Source organism: Centrocercus urophasianus, unplaced genomic scaffold, assembly GCF_019232065.1.
Source record: "Centrocercus urophasianus isolate 14NV4802_14NV808 unplaced genomic scaffold, USGS_Curo_1.0 seq_29, whole genome shotgun sequence".
NCBI lineage: Eukaryota > Metazoa > Chordata > Aves > Galliformes > Phasianidae > Centrocercus > Centrocercus urophasianus.
The window spans coordinates 4,467,364-4,481,454 of record NW_024884855.1 but is presented as its reverse complement, the minus strand read 5'-3'; the positions used below and the strand labels follow the sequence as shown (position 1 = coordinate 4,481,454).

The 14,091-nt window shown below is 39.1% G+C and overlaps 1 protein-coding gene across 5 annotated transcripts in view; it reads right to left on the bottom strand.

The window, feature by feature from the left end:
- The window catches only part of CLEC16A (C-type lectin domain containing 16A), a 62,892-nt gene that overhangs the window by 48,532 nt on the left and 269 nt on the right, over window positions 1-14,091 (bottom strand). For all 5 annotated transcript variants that reach the window (XM_042827708.1, XM_042827709.1, XM_042827712.1 and 2 more), the window contains exons 2-9: window positions 9,504-9,632; window positions 8,160-8,293; window positions 7,262-7,410; window positions 6,373-6,478; window positions 4,468-4,591; window positions 3,376-3,550; window positions 2,657-2,710; window positions 1,816-1,929 (exon numbers count right to left, since the gene is read on the bottom strand). In XM_042827708.1, the coding sequence (XP_042683642.1) occupies window positions 1,816-1,929; window positions 2,657-2,710; window positions 3,376-3,550; window positions 4,468-4,591; window positions 6,373-6,478; window positions 7,262-7,410; window positions 8,160-8,293; window positions 9,504-9,632 (985 nt within the window). The remainder of the gene's footprint in view (window positions 1-1,815; window positions 1,930-2,656; window positions 2,711-3,375; window positions 3,551-4,467; window positions 4,592-6,372; window positions 6,479-7,261; window positions 7,411-8,159; window positions 8,294-9,503; window positions 9,633-14,091) is intronic.

Sequence of the window (14,091 nt, the reverse complement as noted above, 5' to 3'; positions counted from 1 at the left end):
AGTCAAAAGGCCGAAACATTGACCTGAATCCTCTGACTCACAGGGTTTTACAGCAATCCTGCAGGTCTCCTTACACTTGTCACTGAAATAAGCTACATGGTAGGAGGAATATTTCACAACACTGAAACAAACAATTCAACCCACACTGTGCAATTTACTGCACATCTCTCCCTGTAATTTCTGACATATTTTCAGATATACCAAACTACAGTTTGGACAGATTATAAATTAATTGGAGTCACAACCAAATTACTTTTATTGGTGGCTTCTGGTCAGAAAAGTCCTAAGAAAAGGGAAGGGCACGTTAAGTCCTATTCTTTATGGAAAAAAATTACATATGCAAATTGCAAGAAGCTTTTAGATTTTCCCCTCCCTGCATTTACTTTTTACACTGTTTTCTAGAACTATTTAACTACTTCATGAACAATGCAGGTATTTAATATCCTTGTATTATAAGCTGCTGCTTGTCATATGAGCAAAATAACAGAAGAGACATTTGAGTGATACACTCATAAACACTGAAGTATGGTCTGGTCCACTGCAAGAAAGAATACTAAGGAAAATACATATCCTGTGCTGCCTAACAAGGCTAAATAATTAAAACAATCTCAAAAAAAAGTTAGCTTACATTATATATAATTTGCTTTTTCATTTAGAGATACTGTTTTATCATACTTTCAAAAAGTGTCTATCATATTTACAGTTTCTAATGTATAATCATAATTTGTCTTGTGCAGTGTGTGCTAGTAAAATAATTAGTAACAACTTCTAATGAGAAGGAGAAAGTAGGTTAAACAAGAAATTGAGAAACATGAATTAGGTAGAACTGACCCACATCTGAATTACGTAGGAAAACAGACTTCACAGGAAATAATATAGAGCTGAGTGTATTTCTACTAACATCACTTAATGGCAGAAATAAAAGGGAAAAATATGTAAAGGAAAAAGCATCTTAAATCGGTATACTTCTCACACTCCATGGAGTAGCTTCACGTTCCCATTTTCAGGGCTCATGGAACAGTAAGGCTGAATTTACTAAAAAATATGGTTCCAACCATGGAGTGGCAACAAAGCTCCACCTCTGGTACAATTTTGCTAAGCATCTACCCTAGAAAGCCAGCCGCCTCCTGTTTGGTAGCTGTTCACGTGTGACAGCGCGCAGTGTGTGCACCATGCATCACAGGACAAGTAAGAAGCAGCAATCTAGAACAGCATTATAAACATGAGAACAGATGAACAGGCATTTAAAGGAAACTCCTACTATTCCTCACATTAATGTAAGCACAAAACATGTGCTACAGATATTCTGCAACTCTGCACAGTAAACAGAACAGGAAAAAACCTCCCTTCCACAACATGTGCTATCTCACCATTTTGCCACAGATTTCCTAGTAACAAAGCCACTTCTGCTCAAGGAGCACACAACAGTCAGTATGCAACTAGTACAAGGTCAGACATTTCCTAACACAAACAAGAGATTGCTTTATCTCATAGCACTCAGTCAGCTCCACTGGCAAAATGTCAGCAACCAGAACTGAACCTAGGCTGGATGATAAAAGTACTGGAAGACTTTGCAATCTGACCACCACAGAAAAGAGAAATGTGGACAAGAACATAATGTTGCAAGTCACACAGAGCATTTTTTGGCAGTCATATTTAATGATTTTTCTGCTCTTACCTCCTAAACACTATTGCCTTAACTTCAGTTTCAAGATGCAGGCATTTCTAGCTAGTTTCTTGATATTACTGGTATTTCAAATAGAATACTTGCATCTTAAAAGAAGGAAAATATCCATATATTACTTGACCACTTACTGAGTTTTTCTGAACATCTTGCTCAGCTTTAGAAGAAAACACAGACAGGTCACCATTAAGTATAACCTCAGCCAGTGAGTTCACCAAAGGGGCATAATGTATAATAAGAAAAACCTGTTAAAACAAAGGTGGAAAGAAATATTTGACACATTACAAGACACGATTTCTCCACTTCAATCACTGAACAAATTCCATTTACGTCCTTGTTGAACACTGGTATCTTAAGTTTACATACACAGTAACATTAAATTATTAACACTAATGGTTCATGAAATCTGCTTCAAAACACATAACTCCTCTAGAGCATAATTCCCTCTACAGATATTCTTGTTCCTTCTATATTATTTTTTATTCTATGTTCTTTTCCTACATTTTAAGCTACCTAGTTTTAATAAAGAAAAACACAAGCCATGAAACAGATCAACACTCCCTCTGTTTTCCCAAGAGAATATCTCAGATTTAGGTAGATTCAAACTGCACTGCATGTCTAGGAGAACCTCATCTGTAATTTTACAAATCCTGTCCTGAAATGCTGCATGACTCTATTGTGAGCTGTTTATGAAGTGCTCTACACAAACGGATGCTCCAAAAGCTGTCATTGTGTGCTACAAGATCCCTAGAGGAACCGTGACTGAAGAAGCTACTTAAATCTGTCTTAAGGAAAAATGAGCTATTATTCTTTATTTTTAATAAGAAAACTGGAAAGTGTTCAACAGTGTGTTTGCCAATTTTTTAAAAATGGTTTTGTCAGAATAGATGACAATATGGTAAATAATATTACATATCATAACACTACAGCAAAACACATTCTGAAATAGGACAAAATAATTCAAATACATACTTGAGAAAGAAGATAGAGAGAAACTTGGAGACTTATTTTTGGACGCTCCCCACCCTAAGGAAAAGAAGTTGTAGAAGTAATACAAAACAGTGATTTATTTCCATAAAGTTAAAGCACTGACACTGATTAAGATTTTATTTAAAACAAAGTTTTTAACCTCATATTGTTTCGCATCCCATCACAAAATATCCACTAATGGATATTAGTGGATATTAGCACTAATGATGGTGCTCTTTAAAATTTACTTTTTGGTAAACAATTTCAAATGAAGACTCTCCAGTTAAGAACACCTCACAGTCTACAAGCTTAAAAATGGCTTCTGGCTGTTCTCAGTCACAGCCCCTTTAATAACATCGCAACAGATAAATAACCCAGAATTAAGTTGGTATTTCCTACTCAACCATTCCTTCACAAGTTTTTTCTGATAGCATTCATTAAGGAATTGGCTGTTACATAAACAATTATATAAACAATGAAGTATTATGTATAAATAAAAAAAATAATATTGGCATTTTAATAGATCAAACAAATAACAATGAACAAAAGTGTTCAAACTATAACCTACCTCCTCCCCCTACAGTCCCTATTTGTTTCAACATACAAACATAGGCATCAACAGTATTAACCAGGTGTATTCCTTAGTAAGGTTAACAAACTGTTATGCATATTGAAGGCAAATAACTCCTTTACAACTTACAGATTTGCATGTATTCACTTACCTTATCTTGATTTACTAATGAATACACATAGAGGGGAAGGAAGAGCCTATTAAGCAGGTGGTCTGTCAGCACATCATTTAAAAATTCACAATTAATGATAAGTATATCATTAAGGTAATGCAAATGATCAAGATGTTCTGCTACCAGGTCACTCAGCTTGCCCCTATTCCTGTGCCTGAAAAACAGAACAGATAAAGTCTCAGGTAAGTAAAATTTTTTTTAAAGACTTGATTAAAAACTTTAATCATTCAAGTCCTATCAATTGCCTTGTGCAGACTGACAGCCTAAAACAGATGTTTTCACATCCCATGCACTAATGCAGCTACCAAACAGCATTCAGGCATATGTTTTCTTTAAGAAGCACATATGAAGTCTTTCCTCCAGTTTTCACAAGTAGTACTTTTAACAACTTTGCTTCCCACTGCCAGAATCTTCTCAGAAACCAATCATAAAAAAGGTTTTCTTTCTAAAAAGAAAACATCTGTTTTATTACACTTCTGCCTTTTCACTTAAAGGAAGTATGAAACAATCACCCACTGTGAGTGGGAAGTAAAGCAAGCAACCTTGGTTTACCTCCGGTTATTTAACCTGAAGCAACAGAATATTTCCACAGTTGATAGTAGTACACGACGTGGGAATTTCATTGCTTACAGTTCCCATATTAAATAAAGTTCATCTTTCCAACTATTTTCTTTTTTTTTTTCTCCTACAGTATCTTTTTCTGAGAGCTGTTCTGCTGGGACAGTACTCAGAAGAGAAACACACAAAAGAGTTACTAAAACTGAGAAGCCCAAAATCCCATCCGTGTTCTGAATTCCTACTAAATTTAGCAAAACTAAAACAAAGATGAAGAAAAGGCATGTTGTCCAAGAATGATTTACTTGTACTGACATGAGTACAGATAGAGGACATCACTGACCACTCAATCCAGAGCACTGATAGCATAAATCTGTGAAAAGAAAAAGCTTCAACTGTCTGCAAACTGTCTCAGACACCTACTGTCTGAGGTGGACCACTGCAGACAAAGTGAGGCGAGCATCAGTGTCCGGGAAAAGCATTTCCATTCAATAAATGACATTTTAAAAAGCTTACTCTTCATCAGTCTGCACACAGTTATCCAGTTCAATCACATGGCTTCCAATAAACCAGACAAGGTTGGAGAAATAAGGGACTGCAGTTTTATCTCTAATGTAATGCAGCATAGGTTGGTTGTCCACTGCAGAGAAATTGTAAGAGAAAAAAAATCAGTTTCCACTCCTTTTATATTTAAGGATTTTAAAAATAAGTATAAACAAAGAACCTTCTGAATTTTGATTACATGCCAGCTTTTCAAATGAGTATATACCTGAGATGGTCTTATGCATGAAATGGACATCTACAAAAGCATCACATCAATTCTTAATTGGCTTGAAAGAGCCTAATATTGATATATTTACATGTCTGAAGACAAATCTAGTGGAATTCAGAAAGAGTTTTTAGCACATTCCTTAATAAAAAGAAAACAATGCAGAAGAATAAAGCAGTAATGCTGAAAGTCAAGCTACTTAAGACTTACATGACACTGCATTAAGGAACACAGGAATCATCAGTGAAGGAAGGGCAAAAGAAACAGACAACAGTTAACAGGATTAGGAACTGGGATAGTAACATCCTCCAAAAGGGTTTAAGAAGCTAAAGCACAAAGCATCTAAACTAAAAGATACAGGGTAGGAGTTAGATCAGAACATTAGCAAATGGATCATCAGAAAGTTATGAACCCTGAATATCTGAGCTGTTTTCCTACTCTAACCTTCATATTGCTACAAAATCCTAGAAGTTTATTTTTTACCATAAAAGCATTCAGTCATGTAAACACACACTAACAGGATATGAAATCTGCACTTAGCTCTGTGAGCACACATTTGGTTTTATAGCTGATGAGCAAAAAACGAGTACCAAGTACCTCTTCCTCAACGTCCAAAACAAAACCTGTCCCTAGCAGTCAATGCTACAAAGAACCAGCCTGCTATTGATGCTACTTGCAATGTGAATTGTCATAATGCTAAAAAAAAGATCTTACGCTCTGATGAAAACCATCACCAAATCTTTATTTGATGGAAAGTTGTTTAAATTCAAAATGCAGTTTTATTAAAAACCTATTAAAAAGAAATACACACTGCACAAACATATTTCATAATTTATACTATCTACAAAGCATGTTGCTTCCAGGAGTGGACAGTATGCATATACACTATTTTTTCCACAGAAGTCACTGATATTTTCAGTCTCTCACATGGTTTATAGATTCAGGGAAAAATTCAATGAGAGGAGACTTTTGGAGGATGGGTAATGGGTGCAAACCCATTCTCAAAGCAGGGCTAACTTCTCATTCGAACCAGGCTGCTAAGGGCCTCGTTGAGTTTTTAGGATCTCAAGTAACACAGATCCATCACCTTTTCAGGAAAACTTGTGGCAGTGTTTACCTATTCTCACAACGCAATTATTTTCCTTATGCCCAACTGGAATGCCCAGTACAGCAATTAGCTACTGCTTTCATTGGGCACCTCTAGAAATGATCTAGGTCTGTTTCTTCACACTGGAGTGGCTGCAGTACCTAGGACTGCTACAGTCATATTCTATTGCACTTTGAAATGAAGTGATACCACCAGTAAACTCACTGCTTTATATACTATAAAACTCAAGTTCATAAATAAGTTAAAAAAACCCAACCTACTTTATGTTCACACATTTCTTTTGCTTTTAAATTCATCCACACCACAATCTCTACTGGAAGATAAACTAAAGTTCCTCATGTAAGCTTGGTACTCTTTCAGTGCATTTTTTAAATCAGTCTCACACGTGAGATAGTACTATTTACAAGTACACCTACAGGCTTACATTCTGTTTCATAAAAATCAAAATGTTTACCTGCAGCACATCAACATGCTTAAGTTTCAAATCCCACAAAATAAACAAAACCCCTCATGCATGCCATTTCTTTAGATATAGAAAGCATACCTTTGTAGACATTCAAAGTTATAGTCCTAACAGCAATCCTGACCATGCTTTCTGGGTGGTTAAAAAATTTAATGGCTTCTGTGTACAAAGCGAAGTCATTCGTGTGCTGCAGCAAGAGAAAAGAAAGCATAACGAATTAACCACGACATGGACAATACACCTGCTGGAATTCTGTATGAAGAATGCTTTCCGTGCACTGCTGAAATACTTCTACTCTCAACTTAAGTAACTGAAATTACTTCACAATGCACAGTCAATTGGCTCCGTAGCTCTGAATTACAATCAACTGCTTCGAGCATCAGGAGGTTTCCATGTTAGCTCTGCACACTTTCAGAGCTTTCACGCCCTCTTCTGGCAAAAACGGGCACGGAGCAACGATAACCTTATTTCACCTTCAGCCTTTGATCAGCTCTTATCAGACTTCAACTAAACCTCCTAAAGTCAAGTGGAGAAAAAGAAAACAAGGCACAAACAAACTAAATTCTCAATGAAGCAGACTTCAGAATTGCTCAAGCAGTCCAGTTTAACACAATCTTAGAAACCTTCTTTACTATGCTTCTGCAGAGATCCCCACAACTTAATTCTCAATCATTGAGACTAAAATAAATTCAGGACAAATAATTCATTACACAAGATTAGACTTCTGACACAAGATGTTCAAGAAAACAAATGCATTCTTCTCCAAGAAAATGCTAAAACAAAGAGGTGTCAAAGTCACTTCTATATTTAATGAGAATACGATTTTTCTATGATCAGAGATGATTCTAAGCAAGTTGGACAAGTTTAGACAGAAGACTAAACAAAAAATGTGCCAAACTGTCTTCAGTGCTTTTTTTTTTTTTAACTAAAGTCCTCTCATCATTATACAGCAACTCCTTTTCTTACTTACCTCGTTGTAAAAGAAATGCACAGTATGATTGTTGAGTTTCAGGGAAAGAGTTTTCAAAAATGATATGTAATATGCCATGATCTCCTCATCAGAAAAGTCAAACTTATGGACAATAATAGAATTCACATAGTTATTAGATAGCAAGTAGTCTGAAAAATAAGAGACATTACAGAAATTAATCAAAACCAATCAGTATGTAACTAACTGCATTTAACACACCAGCTAGCAACAAGCTACCCAGTGCTTCAAGGTAACAACTAAACAACCCAAGTGATGGCTGCATGCAGAAACAGTGATTTACTGTTCCCCTGCAGGTGGTCTTCACTGCCAAGAACATCTGTTAATTGAGAAGAGACCATCCCTCCTTAGTTCAGTACTAAGTAACACTTGTAACACACACATGCAGAATTCTTCTCCCCCCACCCCCAAAATTATATACTTCCAAAGGCCTTCACATGACTTCCTCCTCTTGCTAGTCACAGAACACTTTTAACCAATAATTAATTCTCTCTCCTCTGTTTCTGAAAACACCGAAGTAAACACAGTGGGCTGAATGCCAGTAGGGAGAACAGTTCCAGTACAAATTAGATGACAGAGTTCTGCTGCATAACCTTCAGCATCAATGCAAACATTTCAGACCATGACCAATCTGCTGACCTAAAGAACACCTTTAAACATATAAAATGCTTCAGAAGTACCAAACCACTGCATTAATGAAAATTCAGATTAAAAGGCAAGCTAGAGTCAAATTACAACATTTTCAACAGTGTTTAACTAAAAGGAATATTAGGAATTCATAGAGACTGTTCTGAAGGGGCACTAGAACTAAATTGTATGAAAGTGTATTAAATCAGATTTTGATCATTTAATCCTGAACAGTTCCAAAACGTGTCCTTACACAGCGATGTTTCATGACTGATGTTCTCAAAAAGGATGTTCAGAGTCTGCAGCAGCTGCACACAAACGTAACGGCCGGACTTCTGGCGCAAGATGTTCAAGAAGAAAACAAACATATTCTTCTCCAAGAAGAAGCTAAAATAAAGAGGTGCCATCAAGTCACTTGCTGTATTTAACAAGAACATGATTTTACTAACATCAAAGATAATTCAAAGCACACTGGACAAACAGCATGATCTACATTTATGCAAAAATATCGTGCAAAGCCTTATCTTCAAAATCCTCAAAACCTAGAACATTTGAACAGTCAAATTATGCAGTAAAACAACATCAAAACATAAGAGTTATGTTATTTATGTATAACCAGCCTATCAGACAACTTCCCTAACTTGCACTCACAGTTTTGAAGGGAAAAGCTTCTAAACAAAGCCTGTTTTGTTTAATACTCATGTACCCCTATTATGCTAATCCACCTCGTCTTCAACACTGTGGATCTGACTTCTGATCACAAGTTTTTTGGCGTTTTGTTTTTTGTTTTCCTGCCCATGGTCTTCCATCTGCATTCATTAAACCACAGTTTCTGCTATCAGCCTCAAATCACTATTTTCAACTGCCTATCTTTAATACCACATTAAGTGTGCAACCAAACAGGAAGCAAGAATTGTAAGCTATAAACAAATACCCAGCAGACAAGGAGCAAAAAGATAATTTAACAGGAAAATTATGGTCTCTTTCCTAGCAGGTCATCACAAATATGTATCTACAGCTTTTATTTTTCTGTTGGTTTGTTTCTTGTTATACTTTTATTTGCATTAAAAGAAGGAGAAAGCTGCTAAAATTCCCTCCAGTAGAGAAGGCCGGGAAAAATTTCATGAAGGTACAATACAGACAGGAAGAATCAATACCCCTTTTCAAGTTATTTTTACTACCACACTATTTTACAAGGATTAAAATAATATCTAATATATGTTACGTATCATAGCTAGAACAAGATATCCATTAGGAGTATCACAGAAACTATGATGAACAAACGAGCATCATTTCATTTTAACAGAGGCAGTGAATAAATCTGAGCACTACTAGGTTTGATTTTTGTACCTATGTCAAAAGATGTGAGTCAGAAACGGTGTACAGAAGGAGCTCTGAAGTTGGAGCTCTCATTAACAGAAGCAAATTCTGTTTCACGACACAAGAACGTGATCCTGCTTAGCTCTCTACCACAGGACAGGGTATTTTCACGACCATCAGTAGGAAACTGTCTTGGAAACATTTATCTTTGAAAGCCAGGAATCTGTGTAACTCATCATTCCCCACAGCCAGAGCTGAACTGCCTGCAGGTACTTACTCAAACACCGAGCTGTCATTCTGGTCCCCCCATATGAGGATCTCTGTTATAGAACGGATAGTTTCCACCAGGAGATTGCGGTTGTGATCTGTCACTGTTGTGTTTTTAGTCAAGACATGATACATGTACCTAAAAGAAGAACAGTACAATTAACACACTGCCCACCACTACTACAGGCACCACGGCTGTCTCTGGCCCCTAACTTAACATAGATACACATGTACAAGCAATATTTCTCATCACTATGCAATTTTAAAACACTCAAATTTCCTTTTAATCCTGAAGCAGAGTGAAAATAACTGTTAAGCACAATGAGACAAGCAGAATAACCCCTAATCAGCCAAGTGAATTGGGAATGCTTGTGCACATGCTAACACGGGAAGGAGAACTATGCAGTATTTGTCCCTCAGTGCTTCTCACAGCAACTCAGGGAATTTCTTAGAAAGCACCTTAAAGTCGAGGGTGCAAGGAGCAAAAACCAGCAAACAGCAGCAGCAGGTAAGTGTGCAGCAGCAGGTGCTGGGAAGTAATTTTGGAAAGAGACTCATTAGAAAGCAGCCCTTCTATTGGCAGCAGTGACACTTCACAGACTGCAGTTGGTTTGACTGCACTGTCACACACCATTCATTCATTCAGGCCACATTTAATCAACTCTCTGCCCTCTCAAGTTCAGAAATACTGGTCAGAAAGGTGGCAAATTACAGCTTTATTATCTTACGAGTCAAGGTTTGAAGGCTGTCTAATGAAGTCTACAAATAAAAGTACAGATTACAACAGGTAGCAGAAAACTACATGAAGTTTGAAAAGCTTGCGTTATGTTTCTGAATTTTACGTGGTCAAGCAAGTCTGTCTTCTTCAGAGTAACACACACCAAAGATCACTTCCCTTCTTCGTACAAAGGCACAAAAGCACAAGAAATACTCCCTTCCTTCCTCTGTTGTTTTTAAAATGCATTTATACAATAATAATAATGAAAAAAGAACGTAAGAGTTTGACACACACACATTGTATAAGAAAAATGTAAACTAATTAGAGAAATTTCACATCACCTTAAAGCTGCAAGAGCTTCAATTACTACATACGGATCACAGGCTTATCTTTCCTCTCATAAATCAATATTTGTTTTCTGAACGCAGGGGTGCAAACTGCTCAGGTTGAAACCATTCAAGGTTGAGTTGACTCAAACATCTCCTGCAGCGATAACTCTGGGTTGTGTGCTGCTCCAGAACAGAACAGCAATGAATGCCCACAAATCCTCTGCAGTTAATGTATGGATCACAGTTTGAGGTTCCTGCTGTGGATGCCGACAGTGGGACGGGACACAGTGAAAATGGGAGAGTTTAAGCCTGACAGTGTAATTCTGAAAGTAATGACACTACAGCTACTTCAGCCTTCCTACTTGAAGTCAAATGCTCGTAACTGTGATGATATTTCACAGCAATAAGTCACATTATTGCAAATTTGGGAATGAAGTTCCATCCAGCAGCAGAGCTGTGGTCAGCATAAACGACGGTAAGATTTATGTACCATTCTTGAACCTCCTGTGGGGATGGAACGCGGAGCATTCTGAAGAAGCCAGACTGGTTTGATAGCCAGGAATACACTGTGCCAAATTAATTTACTTGCTATAATGTCACCACAGACCCTTCGGTTTGCTGACACACTGGCACAAAGAGATACAATACAGCCCTCTCTTCCAAACTACTCTGTTATCCATTTCTTGGAATGAAAGAGCTAAAGTGCAAACAAGCTTGTTCCTCCTACTGGACGTGCAATTTCCCACACCATGACAATAAAGGTACTGCACAGAAGCAGATTTTCTTTCTCAGAAATACTTAAAGTCAATCTTTACACATTGATTTTAGATAAGCCAAGTCTGTGCTCTGAAATGCTAAACCCTCAAAGGAACCATGACAGATCTGTTGCTCTGCTGGGGACTGGAGACGAAGCAAAAACCCACCAGGAATTGTCACAGCACTGCCGACGATGGCATCAGAGGGATGAAGTGTTTTGCCAGCTGCTTAGTGAAACAGGTAAGAGTCTGAATGCTCTTCTGTTTAGAGACCACATTCAGGGCAATAGCACACCACATAACTCACAGATACAGGAAGTTTTAATGGCTTTTCTACTTATTACTTTAAAAATACATTAACACATGAGAGTTTAAGAAGTCAGGTGTTCAGAAATTGAAAAAAAACACCAACAGATTTAACTATATTTGCTTCTTCATGCTGCCTGGAGCTATGGGATGATTTATTGTTCACACAGAGGAAACAACATATAGCATGGACACTGCTTCAGGAAATGAATCAGCTGTGAAGGAAGCCTCCAGGCACAGGGCTACGGGCAGGGCACGTGACCAAGCCAGGAGAAATGCTCAGCATGCAGCTCTAATGGCAAAAAAATCTTTGTGTTATCAGGGAACAATGAAAATACCAAGCATAGCAGCAACAAGCAGAAATACACTGGAGGTAACAAAAGGCAACAGGTAGGAAACGTTGTTCTTTGCATTTAGAAACAATGATATCATGCTTAAGTTCTGAGGCCTTCCACCAAAGCTGGAAAGCACAGGACACGTTCAAACTCTTCAAAAACACAGCCTTAAGGAGAAGATTCCAGCCCAATTTCAGAGCTCAGGGCAAGCGAAGCAATGGCCTTTTCAGACCACTGTCACAAGCAGCCAATACCAGCGTGCGAAGGCCTCCTCCTCTGACACCCTTAACAGCCCTGCTAACCAAAGGGTACAAAAGTGCCAAGGGCCCAAAAAAATCCACCAGAAGCACTGACAGTGAGAGAGGCTGTGAGATTGTGCTGTGCAATCTTGTTTCACCACTGGAAAAGCAGATTAAACTACAACTATTGCCACTTAGCAAGGAAACTGACGTGCAAACAACCACAATGTGCCTTTAGCCAATTTGCTCAAGCAAATCTCAAATTGTATGCAAACAAATAGAAACAGAACTTTCAGATCCAACACCTGCTGATGAAAAGCAGTAACTCTCCCACTAAACAGGCATATTGTTTACAATTTCGGTAGAACTCTAACTTTATGAACATTAAAAAAAAAAAAAAAAGTGTTCCCTAAGGGACAGCCCTGGTTAATTCTGCTCTCATAACTTACCATAATATACTTCCTATACACTGAGCTAATTTTTAACAGCAAGGTCAGTGAGTTCTGCACAGCTCACTGATGAGGAACACAAGGTGGGATTCTGCCAGAGATGAAAAGGCAGGAACACAGACAGCTCACAGTGAGCTCACCAGGGCTGACTGCTAGGTCCCTTACACACACAACAAACCCAACTCAATCTGGAGCTTTCACAGGGAAACATGTACTTCAGCTCTCAGGTAAGAAGTCAAACATAACCAGCACAGCCCAATTCTTCTTTGCTGCAAACCCAGGATATCACTTGATCTACTCTCTTTGGCTACAAGAAAACAAGAGATTACGTTTTTCTTGCCTCAAACATTCCTCTCACCTTTTCCTTCTAAACTTGAACTCAGTTTCTCTGAATTTTTGACTTGCATCAACACACTTGCTTTGTCTGCAAGCATAATACCAAACCCAGGCAGACCTACCACTCCTCAAGCACTGAGTAGCACCCAAGGACCAGCCCTCATAAAGAGAACACTGCTGTGTCTGTATCTGAGCATGGCTCTTGCCTGCAATGCTGCACACTATGTGCTCAGCCTGACCCTCCTAGATCACTTCCTGCAGTACTGCTGCCTCACTCACTGCGCTCAGGTTTGTTTTATGCACTTGATTTTCCTGTCACACACTGCAGTTCAGTCTTGCTGCTTTAAAACGTTTCTCTAGTTTAAGTAAGGACCAGAAGCCAGAAGCCATAGACCACAGTGATACTGCAACTGCGTGATCCAAATCTCGTGTGAGTGCACCCTGATCAGCGCTGTCAGACCCCATTCAAGCTCTTACAATCAGACCAACCACCAAAAACCAACAGTTTTACGTTTCTCAGTGAGATGCGTATTGGCAGCAACTTCATTTAGAAAACGCTTCTCTCCACGCTCATCCTTTGCTGCTCAGCAGAAAGAGAAGCAGTCACAGGGACCTCATTGACCCACCTCCACCAGCGGAGCGCTCGGAGGAGATGCTGCGACGTGCAGCCGCGTTACCAGCTGTGCGCCCAGCAGCACGGAGGGCAGCGCAGCGCTGCGTTCCCCCCCGCAGCCCCGGCCCGAAGGAACGCGACATTTCTTGTTTTTATCGCCTCTCATGCTCCTAGGACGAACCCGCGACGTTGTTACAAATTAAAAGCCACGGCCACGAGCGCGGCACCACCTCACGGAAGCGCGTCTGTCCCGGGGGTGTTTCGGGGCGAGCAGACACGGCCCAACGCGGAGCCGAACTGCGGGACAAAACACCGCGGTACCGCGTGGAACCCAGCCGGGGGAAGCCGCCATGAAGGGCACGGGCGGGAAAGCGCCGGGAGCGCAGCCCCTCGGCACAGAATGGCACAGTATGGCATGGCAGGACACGGCACAGCCTGGCACAGCCTGGCACAGCAAACTATGGCACAGCACACTGTGGCACAGCACACTGTGGCACAGCACACTGTGGCACAGCACA